This window comes from Choristoneura fumiferana, chromosome 3 (genome assembly GCF_025370935.1).
Source record: "Choristoneura fumiferana chromosome 3, NRCan_CFum_1, whole genome shotgun sequence".
NCBI classification, from domain to species: Eukaryota; Metazoa; Arthropoda; class Insecta; order Lepidoptera; family Tortricidae; genus Choristoneura; species Choristoneura fumiferana.
In genome coordinates this window covers 10761475-10775528 of record NC_133474.1, presented here as the reverse complement: position 1 = coordinate 10775528, position 14054 = coordinate 10761475, and the positions used below count along the sequence as shown (strand labels likewise).

At 36.5% G+C, this 14054-nt stretch overlaps 1 protein-coding gene across 2 annotated transcripts; it reads right to left on the bottom strand.

Moving 5' to 3' along the window:
* Positions 1-5959: 5959 nt before the first annotated feature.
* On the bottom strand, positions 5960-12834 carry verm (LDLa and CE4_CDA_like_1 domain-containing protein vermiform). Of its 2 annotated transcripts, none has more exons than XM_074085561.1 (5): positions 12705-12834; positions 11171-11309; positions 9833-9963; positions 7701-7850; positions 5960-7462 (listed from the first exon to the last, which is right to left on the bottom strand). In XM_074085561.1, the coding sequence occupies exons 1-5, from the start codon at positions 12754-12756 to the stop codon at positions 6303-6305; spliced, it is 1632 nt and encodes a 543-aa protein (XP_073941662.1). In that variant the 5' UTR covers positions 12757-12834; the 3' UTR covers positions 5960-6302. The 2 variants fall into 2 exon arrangements, with proteins under 2 accessions (XP_073941662.1, XP_073941663.1); XM_074085562.1 differs by lacking the exon at positions 9833-9963 and adding an exon at positions 9554-9666.
* Between the last annotated feature and the right edge of the window lie 1220 nt (positions 12835-14054).

Genomic DNA, 14054 nt, shown 5'->3' with positions numbered 1-14054 from the left:
ACGGATAAAATTTAGGATCAAAAAGGATTGGAGTTAACGTGTAGAAGTATATATACGAAATAAAATTATAATTTGATATCTTTTTTTTATATATAAAATGATGCTAATATGGTATATGTATCACTGGTATTAAGATACAATAAACAAATACTAAATGGAGGTGTGAGGGCTATCGTTTTTTATCTCACTAGATGGCGCACTGTTGCGTGAGGTTTTTAAGTATGGCTTTAAAGTATGATTATTACGGGCATGAAAACAAAGTTTAGATTAAAATCATATTTAATACACCTTAAAACCGTACCATAAAAATATCTAGCATGCCACAGTGTTGCATAGTCCCCGTTTTGTTCGAAAAAAGGGAGGACAAAGGTTTCCGAAAGACAAAACTGTCTCAAAACACAGACATTCGTTGCCCCGGAACGCATATTTGCCATAATTAATTTCAGGTAATGCAAAATATTCACAATTATTCTAATTATAAATAAACCCGCGTAGCTCACCCAAAAACTATGAGATTTGACATTTCGGAGACCTCACGCTACACTAGCGCCTCTAGTGGCGAATTTATATGCGATAGCCCTCATTGGAATTGATTGGTGGTGAGAGAAAAGATCAGAGTGGCTGTTAAGGGAGCATGAGAAAAAGATGTGACTCAGATCTCCATATTCTCCACAGGAACATGTAGGGCTATCAACTATTTTAAACTTGTGTAAGTGTGCTGGAGTACAGTACACACATGACCCAAACGTATCCTGCAGAGAACAGAAGTGGTCCTTTTGCTTAAAATATTTTTGTGGAACCAAGGCTTATGTGGTAGAGACTCTTGGACAAGGCGATAATATTTCCCTTTAGATGAACTATCAATCCAGGCTAGATCGTGACAGAAATTGACATAAGTATGGAATGAAAACGTATCTCCATCAACAATAGCCTCGTTTGCCAGTTGGTCAGCTCTCTCGTTTCCTAAAATTCCAACGTGACTAGGAATCCACGCAAAGACTACGCGGAGACCTTTTTAGGGTTCCGGAGCCAAAATGGCAAAAACGGAACCCTTATAGTTTCGCCATGTCTGTCTGTCTATCTGTCTGTCCGTCCGTCCGCGGCTTTGCTCAGGGACTATCAATGCTAGAAAGCTGTTATTTTGCACGGATATATATATAAACTATGGCGTCAAAATGGTACAATAAAAAAGTGAAAAAATTTTTTTTTAGGTTACCTCCCATAGACGTAAGGTGTGGGTAATTTTTTTTCTCATCCAACCCTATTGTGTGGGATATCGTTGGATAGGTCTTTTAAAAACATCAGGGGTTTGCTAAGTCAATTTTTCGATTCATTGATTTTTTTGCGAAATATTCAACTTTAAAGTGCAAATTTTCATTAAAATCGAGCGTGCCCCCCCTCTAAAATCTAAACCGGTGGGTGGAAAAATTTGAAAAAATTCAGGATGGCAGTAAGTATATCAAACTTTCAAGGAAAACTATAACGGCTAAGTTTTCTAGTGGGACAGTGATCATACACAGATATCATTAAAAAAGACCGGCCAAGAGAGTGTCGGACACGTCCAAGATAGGGTTCCGTAGCCATTACGAAAAAATCAAGTAAGTACTTAATATTTTTCTAAGGATTTCATATTGTGTACGGAGTCTTCCAAGTTTAGGTATATTTTATACCTTTGGCTGCTATTTACTCTTAAACTACTAATAATTCTTAATCAATCTTAGCCGTTATAAGTTTTCTTGTAAATTTGATATACCTACCACCATCCTGAATTTTTTCAAATGTTTCCACCCAACAGTAGATTTTAGAGGGGGGGGGGGACGCTCGCTGAAACGAAACATCGTCTTAGCAACCCTACAATGGTTTTATAATACCTATACAACAATACCCCGTACTATAGGGCGTCGAGAAAAAAAAATCACCCCCACTTTACGTCTATGGGAGGTACCCTAAAAAAATGTTTTTTTTTTACTGCCGGCGTGACTGATATGTATCTTCATGCCAAATTACAGCTTTCTACTACTAACGGTCTCTGAGCTTAGTCGAGGACAGATAGACAGACAGACAGACGGACAGACATGGCGAAACTATAACTTTCTGCTAAAAACGAACATTTGGTTTGCAAAAAAATATGCGACATGTATCGAAATAGCACAATAATAGTACAAATTACGTTAGATTCCTATATACACGCCCAAAATAGGGTTCCGTAGCCATTACGAAAAAATTAAGTAATATTTTACTAAGGATTTCGTATTTTATACGGAATCTTCCAAGTTTAGGTATATTTTTATTTTATTTATTTGGGAAACAAACAGCATATATGACACAGTTGAATATAAATTAATTTAGATGATACATAAGCCAAAACAGTTCCCACTTATAAAGAAACTAGCTTTTGCCCGCGGCTTCGCTCGCGTTAAATTTAGAGTAACATACATTTACTTTCTGCGATCCTTTTTTCGTGTTTTGATTAATTTTTCAGAGGATTACCTACTTGGAAATACAAACACAGACAGATTTTCTTCTAGACAGATGGTGCAGTTTTGTAATACAAAAATCAACCTACATACGTAATTAATTATGATTCTTACCAACTTTGAAACCCTGCTTCGCTGATTCAGCTGTTGGAATTTTATAAAAAACGTTAAAGTACTACGCGTTTCTTTTGCCCGCGACTTCATACACGATATAGGATTATATCCCAAGAAATTGTAAAGTTCCCGCGGGACATGAATTACTGTTATGATCTATTTTAATATTCTTAATTGTCGATTAGAGACACATTGTAGCTTTCTATTATTGAAATAATTTTTAAAATCTGCCTCAAAATTGAAACTTATTTTTATTCTGCGGAAAGTTTGCATTTTTTTAAAAGTAGTCTAATGTCAATCAGGGGTATCTTTCTATTGATAAAAGAATTATTTAAATCAGCTCAATAGTTTCAGAGATTACCCCCAACAAACAAAGGAACAAACAAAGTTGAGATATTTTCCTATTCTTTCTATTTCTCTAATCTTTGCCTTAGTGCACCTCTGCATTACTTTAGGTCCATCTATGCCAAATTTCACACCGTAGCATGCTGAACGGTTGTGTTGCTCTGAAGATGAGCTCTGGTTAAGTTCGAAACGCGTCAGTTTAAAGTGGTGGTGGTGATAGATGGATTTGTGTGATTTGTGTGTGTTCTTACAGTGTGGAAGTGGAGGAACTGCATGAACACACATTGCATGGGCACAAAAGTAGCTATCATAAAGGTCGCGGGTGAGCAAAGTAATTGTGTCAGCTCGTTGAACGTGCGTGTAAAATTTCGTATCTATGCTGTCAGCCCTTGAGGAGTTCCGTCATCAGAAGACGACCCTGGCTGCAGCATCAGGCGGTGTATATCATATAAACGCATTGTCATTGAAATTTAACAATCATGTAAAGTCTTTTGCGTGTGCCAGCAACTGTTGAGGAGTTCCCTTCTACGGAGACGATCCTCGCCAGGATGAGCAGGATGTCACTACTAAATAATTGTTACCATATTTACATCAGTTTGCCAAATCTCCATTTTCCAGTTTTATTGGTTAAGCTTATGCGTTTTCTGATTCAGTTGGCAAATAAAATCCTCTTTATTCGTTTTATCCCGTGGGATATTCGGAAGATCTTTGGAACAGTTTTTACCAAAGGTTTTTACCTATTAGTATTATCTACCTGCATGCCAAATTTGAAGTCTCTAATATTTATAATTACGGAGTTAGGGCCACTTTGAAGCGAAAATATAAATCCCATTTTATTCCCTATCCCGTGGGAATTTTGATAAATCCTGAAAATTGTTTTTAGCTGTTAGTATTACTTACTTGTTCGCCAAATTTGACGTCTCTAAATAATTATAGTTATGGAAATAGGGCCATTTCAAAGTGAAAATATAAATCCCATTTATTCCCTATCCCGTGGGAATTTCGAAAAATCCTTTCTTAGTGCGCGTCTACACCTATTAAGGAACATATATTCCAAAATTTCAAGTTTCTAGATCCAGCGGTTTGGGCTGTGCGTTGATCTATAAGTCAGTCAGTCAGTCAGTTTCTTCTTTTATATATATAGATTTCTTCTTTTATATATATAAAAGATAACATTTTTTGTTGGTCGAGCGAGCGTAGGTACGTTACAAGTAATAGGAATGCAAAACAAATTTTTAAGCAAATTGACAAAACAAACAATTAAAGTAGGTAACAGTTTAAATTTCAGTTTTATTTCTTTTATTTCTTCTGCGTTTTGTAACTAGTTTTTATTTAAGTTTTATTTAATCGTACCTATATTATTATTTCAAGTAGGTATGAAAAAATCCAAGTAATAGCTATTTATTCACTTCGTTACCAGTGCAGATACAAATTGATTTAAATTCATGCAAAACATATCTACTTACATCCGAGAATAAATCATTATGTTTTTACACGCTCTTAAGAGTAGTCTATTTCTATCATATGCAGTAAGACTAAAGGGAACGGCAAATAAATAAGACGAACGACGACGATTTTATACCTTAGGCTGCTATTAGCAAACTTAGGCGTTATAGTTTTCCTTGTAAGCGTTGCTAGGTACATGATTTAATGAAAATGCCCACTTTCGAATTTTAATTTTAATTAATTTTAATTTTTTTTGTACTTTTCGATTTTAATGTAAATATAATTTTCTCATAAAATATGTTGATTTATTTGTAGATATTTTATATATCGTCACAACTTTGAAAAAATCTCGTATCTAAAATCAATATGTCAACAAAATGTATGCTCGTAAAGTTCACTCAGAAGAATTATCTATTTTGAGGTACGAGTTTTTTTTTTAAAGTAGTGACGATATTTAAAATCGACGTTGAAATTGATCGAGTCACATCACTAGGCAGAAAATAAGTAGTAACAACCTACGAAATTTCAAAAAAGTCTTTTATATGCGTAACCTTCTCTAACATATCAGGAGCCTTCATAAATCAAAGTGAACCAAGTATATTGATTTCAGTTCTTATTTTAGCTTGGCATCTATGCTGGGTCACTAGCTTTAGTTTGGTTGGGATTCAATATGATTGACGCACTGCACTCTTCGCGATTTGCACATCGCCAAAATGTGTTTCCCGAAACATTATCCTTGACCCAATTGTAGCGGTAACCGTCGCATAATACTGCAGGTCTATTTTTATTATTAGAAATAGATATAATTTCTTTAGTACTCATCATGCATAAGCATAGGAAAGCGTTTTAGTAGAAATGTCAATACAAACGAATTGAAAAATCGAATGATGCTTTTTTTTTTGTTTTATTTCAAATTATCAGTATTTATTTCAACTGGCCTAGTGTTCGATAATAATCATTATCTAGGAGTATGTAACATTTATGCAATAAGTAGGTATTTAATAGTACATTGTGTCTTAAGGGCGGTAAATAAGGAATTACGAACATCGACTCATTAAAGCCCTCAGTCTTCGACTTCGGGCTTCTAATAGACTCTCGTTCGTAATTCCTTATTTACCGCCCTTAAGACACAATGTATTATAATTGGCGCATGTTGCAGTTGTAACTTTTAGACTGGGCACAATGAAAAAGGGATTTAAAACACAAATACGACCTGATTTAAAAAATAGCGTAATCGATTCTACTCTCGATTCTGGTTTTCAGTTATTTAATCAACACCTTGTATATTTTTATTGGTATCTTATAGGTATATATTATATCCCTCACATCATTATAACTAAGTATTCATATCACTGGTACTTACACATATGTATATATCCTAAATATTCATGATCGAATTAGGCATAATACCTAAATGGTTTCAGGTAAAGAGGCTTTTACTCCCATGTTTTTTAATTTATGAATATTCTGTCTGGGTTTTACTACCTTTTAATCCGAATCGATGTGATTACCCTACCATATTAAATTCGATAGGATTATACATGTAAGAATACAGGGATTTATAAATAAAAATATACTTTTCCAATTTGTCTTTTATTTTATGTAATAAGTAAGTCTTAATTACTTATTGAAACACCTATCTGTCCTCGCAGAGAAAAGTGTAAGGCAATGTTTTACTAAGTCCTCAACTTAAAGTAAAAATACAATAAATCGTCAGGGAGTTTTTTTTTGCCTAAATGGGCACGTACCTATAGTACCGTCTATTATTTGATTTTCACCAATAAGTCGAAGAAAAGTAATAAAAATTAGTTTTTGCTGTCTAGCCTTTCACACATTCGTAATAAAATGTAATTATTATTAACAATAAGTTGAGTATTATTTACATTATGTGTACAGTCTTTTTTAATTTATTTTAAGAGATCACTTCTTAACATTGAAACCTTCTCCCGTTGGATCTAATATCCAGGGGTAGTTGTTCGGGCATTCTAGGCAAGTGAACAAGCGGAGTGTCTCTCCAGGAAGCTCCCTAGTAGTCAAAGGACAGGCGTTGGGCAAGGAACAGAAGGGTTGTCCTTTCACGTCACATTTATCTTGTTTCCATTCTTGGAAGTCTCTTAGAGATGATAATTCAGTAGGGTTTTGCATCCATTGGATCACTTGTATTAAAGAAGTGAAGTAGACATCATTCTTTTCTAACATCTCTTCAATGAACTTAATCAGCTCATCTCTGAATTCTTTTTTGGACTTGAGCCACGAGGCATGGAAGTGGAAACCAAGAGGGGCACGGTTGGTACTGTAGTGGCGGTTGAAGTTGTGCCTGAGAAGACGTGCGAATTGGTCACCAGTTTGGATGTTAGAGCAAGAGTCCACTACGTGACAACCAGGCAGAGATTCGTCGAAGGTGGGGTCATCTCGTCGGTCCAACTCATTCATAACCATTTCCCAAACTGGGTGGCTTCTGGACGGACAATTGTGAGCGTTACCGTTGCATTTGTGGGGCATACGGAAGTACAGCGTGTAGGGCCAGATTGGAACACGGCCTAGGGGAGCAGTGATTGAGGCGTCATAAACGAAGTATTGGTCTGCCATCATTTCAAATTGCTTGTTTCCACCGACTCGTAAGTATGGTGCTCGAACGCCAATGATGGATGCATCGGTGATGTTAGCGAATCGCTCGATAATTAGACGGCCACCAGCCATTTCAGCGAGCCAATCATCGTAGCTACCACTGGTCCAGTACTGGGGATCGTCCTTATGGGTAATCGAAAATACGGAGATTTCGTGTCCTTTACGATGTAATTCTTGAATAGCTGCGTAGTTGGAGTATTTGTGGGAGACAAAGAAGGTACCACGAATTTGACAACCATTAGGATTATGTCGATTACCGTTGAAGATTTGCTCGTACAGATCAATGTTGTCAACATTTACGGCTCCGTTGAAAGTAATTGTGATCATCTGAGGGACTTGGTTAGGTTCAATACCGCCGGGGATGCGCGTGCCGTCGGCCGAGCAGAAGCAGTCTGGCAGCGTGCACTGGTTGGGGTCACAGTCGGGAGCTCGGTTGGGGTCTACATCCACAGCTGAAATAGAAAGAAGAAATTTAATAACAAATCGCTATGAATAATGTTACTTGATATAACTTTACTCTAATGTCAACGAATTTTGTATTTTTTTTGATACGAGACAGACAAGCAGGCGGGATATCTGATGGAAATCAATCTCACTGTATATTATTTTTTTTGTACTGATTTGTGGTGTGCAATAAATAATATTTGTATTGTATTGTATTGTATCCCCATAACATAAGCAAGTACTTACTACAGGCGTTCTCATCGGACTCGTCCTTGCAGTCGGGTTTGCCGTTACAGAACAATTCCTTTTCAATACAGTCTCCGCTTCCACAGGCTAATTTTCCTTCCGGGCAAATAGGTTCGTCCGTTTTTAGGATGGGTAAAATTTTTCTAGGTTCTGAAATACGAAAATAAAAATAGGAATTTTATGCCAACATCGTAATTTTTTTATGTTGTACCTACTTAGTATTTGTGGGTAGGGTACTTAGGTGATTTCATGGATGAGTTAGGTATACAACAAGGGATCAAGTAAGAAAGAGGGAGAGAATTGGCAAAGCAATACAGAATGTCCAGTAGGTAAAAGTAGGTACGTAATGATCACGAAAAGAAGAATAATAAGAGACATTTAATTTTAAAGTATGTCTGACTTTATGTCTATTTAGTGCTATGTTAATTATATTTATTATTATTGAATTGGATGAGTTGTACGGAATGATTTCAAACTGAAAGAAGAATGGGAGTATGAACTTATGAATATGTGGGTAGATTAAAGAAATACTCAAAGCTTTAGATACCTACATCAGATATACAAAAATATCAAACTAGCACCGAAATTACAAAAAGGTTTTGAAACCATGTGTCTTGCCACGCGTATTGTAGGATTCCGTAATGATTTGCGGCAAATGTGTTTTGGTTGCCCATTATGTGATATTTTTTTTATTAAGTTCATCATGCTGACGTGATTTTTTCACAAGAATAAGTGGGTATATATAACAAACACATATACATATAAAAATTACCTAGTTAGCTCACATTTGACATCATCAAACATTTGCCCTTAAAAATTCAATACCTAATTTCGCAAAAGATTACCTGAATCGAAAATTTGCTAACCTGCAATATTTTAAAAAACCTGTTGTCCAATCACCATGACATGACGTCACACCATGAAATGGGGTAGACGAGAAAATGAATCCTCCACATTAAGTACAGGGTAGTTACTTTATTGTATTTGTTCTACCTATTGGTCAGCATGATTATTTAGTACACCCATGCCAAATTACAGCTTTTATTAATAGGAGTAATTAGAGCTAATACCCGCGTACAAACAGACAGACATGACGAAACTATACGAGTTCCGATTATTTTGACTACGGAACCCTCAAAAAGGACTAGGACAAAAGTATTTTAATTTTTAACGTATAATTTTGTAGGTAGCTATGGCGTTTGAAAAGCGTGTATAATACATATCAGTGCCAAATACCTTAATCTAAGTGAGTATAGACCCATCCATTGTTAATGTTAATATAATACATGGTGTAATTATTAGTACAATGCAGAAAACTAGAAAAGGAATGTTAACGAGTGTCACGAAGCTTAAGCATAGTGTAAGTTCCAGAAAGAAACATGTGGAAGAGGTTGTGGGAGTGTCGCGGGCTCGCGGCGCGCCGAGGACAGGCGCGGGCTGGCGAGATAACTCGTCAGCCAAGTGGTAGGTGTTGAAAGTTAGTCCTATTAATTTATCGTTACACAATCATTTATCCAAATAAATTCTAATTACATTAGGTATTTTATAAAAGTTTGTTTGTGCATCAACATAACCTCATATTGCAATATTGTAATAAAATGTGACAAAGTGCAATATTTTAATGGGGCTCATTAATTTTAATACATTATACTTAATTGCATTGGCAATAATGCAATAATTGTCAATTAATAATGGTCATTATGAGGAATGTTAATGCGGAACTGTAGGTCGTTCCTCCGGGCCCGGCCCCCCCTTCAGGGCCTCATGCAGTACTCCTAATCTACAGTGCAGCGCGGCCCTCTCCCAAGCCCGATTGCTCGCTACGCGCGATTAGCATCTGTTTCGGCACTTACTCTCGAGCTTGTCACAGTTGGTCACTTTACCCTTCCAGTCGCAGGTTTGTTTTTCAAGATCGAATGCCAGTCCGGATGGACAAGTGATCTGTTTAAGACCTGACCTAGTGCACCTGCGTTGAGAAGAAATTCGCCATTAAAAACAACATAGGTTAGCAGGAAGTGGAAATACGGAAGGCTAGCATGTCCGCTCACGTCGCGTACTATCCGGATTTCGTTCGATGCCGAAGCGGAAACCTAGCCCTCCGTAAGACCACTTCCTTTTTTCGTCAAACTTACTTTCTAATTTGTCACAATTCTTAACATGTGTTTTCCAGTCACAGGTTTGGCGGTCGATATCGAAGGCGAGTCCCCCGGGGCAGCGCACAGAGGCGAGCCTGGTGACGCCATTCTCGCCGCCCTTGTCGCACCTGCACACAGCCATGCTCTCAGTCCCGGTACAGACCTCTCAAGCCTCAACTCTAGCTCATTCCTTTAACTCGAGCTGTTCCTTCTGATTTCCATTGTGAATCGAGTCACTAGAGTTGATACTATTGAGAGACCCTCAAATATAAACTAACTTGATACCTAATATAGTTTTATCATTAATAGGCCTGAACGACTATTTTTTAAAATAGGTAAATGATTAAAAAAATACAGGAAAATAGTAAATTTATTTACAAATTTTAAGTTTAAAGTGGTCAAAAGTTGTTTACGCAAAAGCGTGCGTGAGGAGTTACTTAAGTAGGTAGGCAAGTACGTTACTGCTACTTAGGTACTAGGTACTTATGTTCAATAAAAGCGAGGTCTTATTGTGACGCGGAATAAATTGGATTTAAAGCTATTCCTTTGTATTTTATAAAGGTAGATACATGACTAATATTCAAGACACGTTGGTAGGTGACTGTTCCGTTCACAAGCCTGTTGTACCAAGGCCTTGCATACTAAAAAGTGCACATAAATAAATCGAGCATTGAGTGACAATAAACGACATTCTAACAGGAATCTAATCACAGATGATAAAAATAGTGGAATTTTAAACTGGTTTTTATAATAAATTAGATAATTAGGGCTAAATGTTGAAGGTAGCGATTAATCCGGTATCGGTTCTTATTACAACTACCAATCAATGAAACTCGTTTTTTCCCCGACAAGTTTTCTCTTCTATGTATCAGTAACTACCTACATGATTAAAAATAAGCTAAGTAAGGTACCGAACTAAATAATTTTTAAACACTGATTTACTTGCCAAGAGTACGTTTTTATAAGGAATTCGATTTTAGCTGCACAACGGAATTAGAATAACAATTAAGCTAATGTATTTTATTTCACAACGATGCCTGATAGATGGCGTTGGAGGTAAGTCCCATGTCCATCCCATCGTAGTGTTCGTTGCATAAAATGATTACGGGCCATTATAAGTCGATTTCATTATCGCTGTTGCATTGACTCGAGGTAGATAGGTTTGGATGCACTAAGTTCCTCTGGGAGGTGACACAATCCCACTTAAAATAAACCGCAGGCCGAGATGATATGATGATTGACTGTAGGTTACATAATAAATAACATAGTGGCTTGATACTTTATATCCTGAAGGCTGGCTCGGCGTCTGGGGACATAGTGGTATGTTAAACTGACCTGACGACGTCGCGGCAGTCGCCTTCGATGCTGAGGCGGAAGTACTCTTCAGCCGGCCGGCCGTCGCACAGTTGCTCTGCGTTCACATCGTCAGTAGGATTGTCTTCCTCCTGACGTTTGACACGGTTCTCACCGCTGCCTGTAAATAGAACGATTGATAAAAGATACAATTTTTTTTTAGTAGGGCTAATATGTTGGGGGACTCCGCTACCTACGGGGCTCTCCTGTGAGGTAACAATTACCTCGTTGCTGACCTTTCAATAACCTATTTAATGCATTTTTCTGATTTCATCAGCCAGCTGCAAATTGCACAATTTAAAAAATCATTGGTTATAAAGTCTTAAACTTCTGATTCGTTTTTTACACGATGGATATCTACGATCTACCTCCTATCTTCAAAGGGATATAATTATGAACGTAAAAAAAATAACGATGGCTCATCATGAACCATTGAGATGTGCAAATTAGTGCCTAAACATATTTAGGGTTTAATAAGATCTCGATATTTAAAACCAAAACGTTCCCGATTCAACAAGAACCGTTATCACGACATTGACAGTTGGCTACATCATATGTACCTATGTGTACATAACTAGAATTCTGTTTTGGTATCTGGTGATTGATCGATTCCATAATCAAGCACACTCAAATGATTTCACATATATTCAGGTAGCTATAGTAAGAGCATTATGGAGTACTTTTTGTCAGCTTAGTCATTGCTTCGAAATGCGAAACATTGCAAGTTATGGCTGTTCCAGTGTTTTACATGCTCATTTGCTTGTTAGGTAACGCAGCTCAGCGTAAGCTGCGATTACAACACCGCAGCTCGCAGTGAAGGAATGTTTCGCTGCAGTGCGGTGTTGTCGATACGACTAGTTACTCAAATTTAAACTTGTTTAAAGGTATTCTGCTACTTCGGCAATGCGACCAACGGCGCGTAGCGTAAACAAGATATTGAAAGTGGTTCTGATTTCCACCGTTTAAGGAAACCTGGTAAGTATTGGTACTAAACAATTTGTTAACAACCATGAAATATTTAAGTAAGTCCACGAATTGCACGTCCATTCCATGAGAAGCTTGATGTGGCTATTGAAAGTTGAAACGAAAAGAAATCGAGGTCAGCGCGGGCCGCGAGCCACGTCGGAAAATACCGACTGCTTGGTGAACTTTAACATACGACTATTGAAATTTCAAGTTGCAAAACTAAACTAAAATTACTGGAAACTACGGAAAAAGTAAACTTCATCTAATAGATAATCTGGTGGACCGAACCGTTGTAAATCTTTTAAAATTACCCTCACATTAAAATTATATTTACTATCAAGTTTGTACATACTTACATAATTAAATGGCATTACTTTAATAGATTAAATGAAATACGAAATAGCATAATATCATAAATATAAGAAAATATTATTATTCCTTTTTTGTGAAGATTCTCTTGTAATAATTTCGAAAAGGCTATATATTTTATTATGATGCATTTTTTCGTAGGTACACACTTTTAAGTTATAAATAATGTAAAAGTACTTACCGAGGCAGGCAAGCAACAAAAGCCCGAGATACAAGTACGCGTGTCGAGCCATGACGCTCGCCGTTGACTGGCCGCCGAGTCGGGCGCCTCGCTCAGGAAAGTGCAAGAGCTCTCCGCTGCCCCTCTTCACCTATTTATATAACCTTAGGCTCGAGCCTTTACACTTTGCTCTGAGCTGATAGACCTCGCGCTCGTTCTAGGCGCACTACGTCTTCCAACGATGTAAACTCTTGCACCGCAATGCAAGCTTTAATAAGCACCCGGAGTACTGCTGTGCTGTGACACTGTTGGAACTTGGACACCATGCATTAATTTAATGATTAAGTATTACATTTAGTTAATCACTATCGACTTTCTACTTTGCATCAAGGGAATTAATTCCACAAATAGCGAACAATTAACAATAACGTCGAAAATCATGATGGAAGTTAATACTCAATCGGATAATCTTTTAGAGACTATAATTTTAATTTCGATTAAGTTGCCTCTGTTTAGCGTAACTTAATCTTATAAGGCTGCTAAATTTCGAAATGTAACTCTACATTAATTAACGTTACGCATATACACATAAGTATAATGATTACCGTAGTAACTCAACTCATAGGATCAAGGTGAAAATTTTATAATGCAAATGCCTGTTACTTGCAAGCTTTTATGCGCATAAGTTACTATACCATATTTCATACAATACAAACAGATGATGAAATTGGAGAAGGTCTAGGCACATTTCGATTCTTGCACTTGCATTGAGTTGTAGCGGTGTACTGCCGTTTTGGCAAAATATTTTTTACCAAATTTCACTTCCCAAAAAATTTATCGCAGTAGTTTCATTTCCCAAACGAATCTTTAGCATTTTATTCATTTGGTCAAATTATCATTTAGCATAATTTTACATTGAATGTGTGTATTATGACAAACGTTTATTAAGCAAACTTTTTCTTTTGGCTAATATTAGAAAAGTAGATTATTATGCCAAGCAATATTTTGAAAAGAGTGCTTACGACGGTTAAGAACCAATACCGTCTATCTACCATCTTTTAGCATGATAGTTAGTTGTTATTGATTCTTAACCGTCGAAGATTACCTTTATTAAGTTAAATAAAAAGGTGTACAGAATTGATAACGTGATTTAAAAAAAATATACGCGACGACTTGAGAACCTAGTCCGTTTTTTTTCGTCGGTCAAAAAATAGAATAAAAGTTGTTTTGATACCTATTCAATATTATGTATAGCTGATTTTATGATCAAAAAGTGAACTACAGATAAATTAATTTTTTTAATTTGAAAAACAAGGTATACCTACTAATAATAAAAGTATAACGAATTAAAATGTATCAGTTTTGTAACAC

Excerpts from the sequence above, each read along its gene's own strand:
- verm (XM_074085561.1), bottom strand. The coding sequence starts at position 12,756 with ATGGCTCGACACGCGTACTTGTATCTCGGGCTTTTGTTGCTTGCCTGC. Across the intron at positions 11,310-12,704 it reads TTTGTTGCTTGCCTGCCTCG|GCAGCGGTGAGAACCGTGTC; the intron begins GTAAGTACTTTT and ends TTCTATTTACAG. Across the intron at positions 9,964-11,170 it reads GACTGCCGCGACGTCGTCAG|GTGCGACAAGGGCGGCGAGA; the intron begins GTCAGTTTAACA and ends GGCTGTGTGCAG.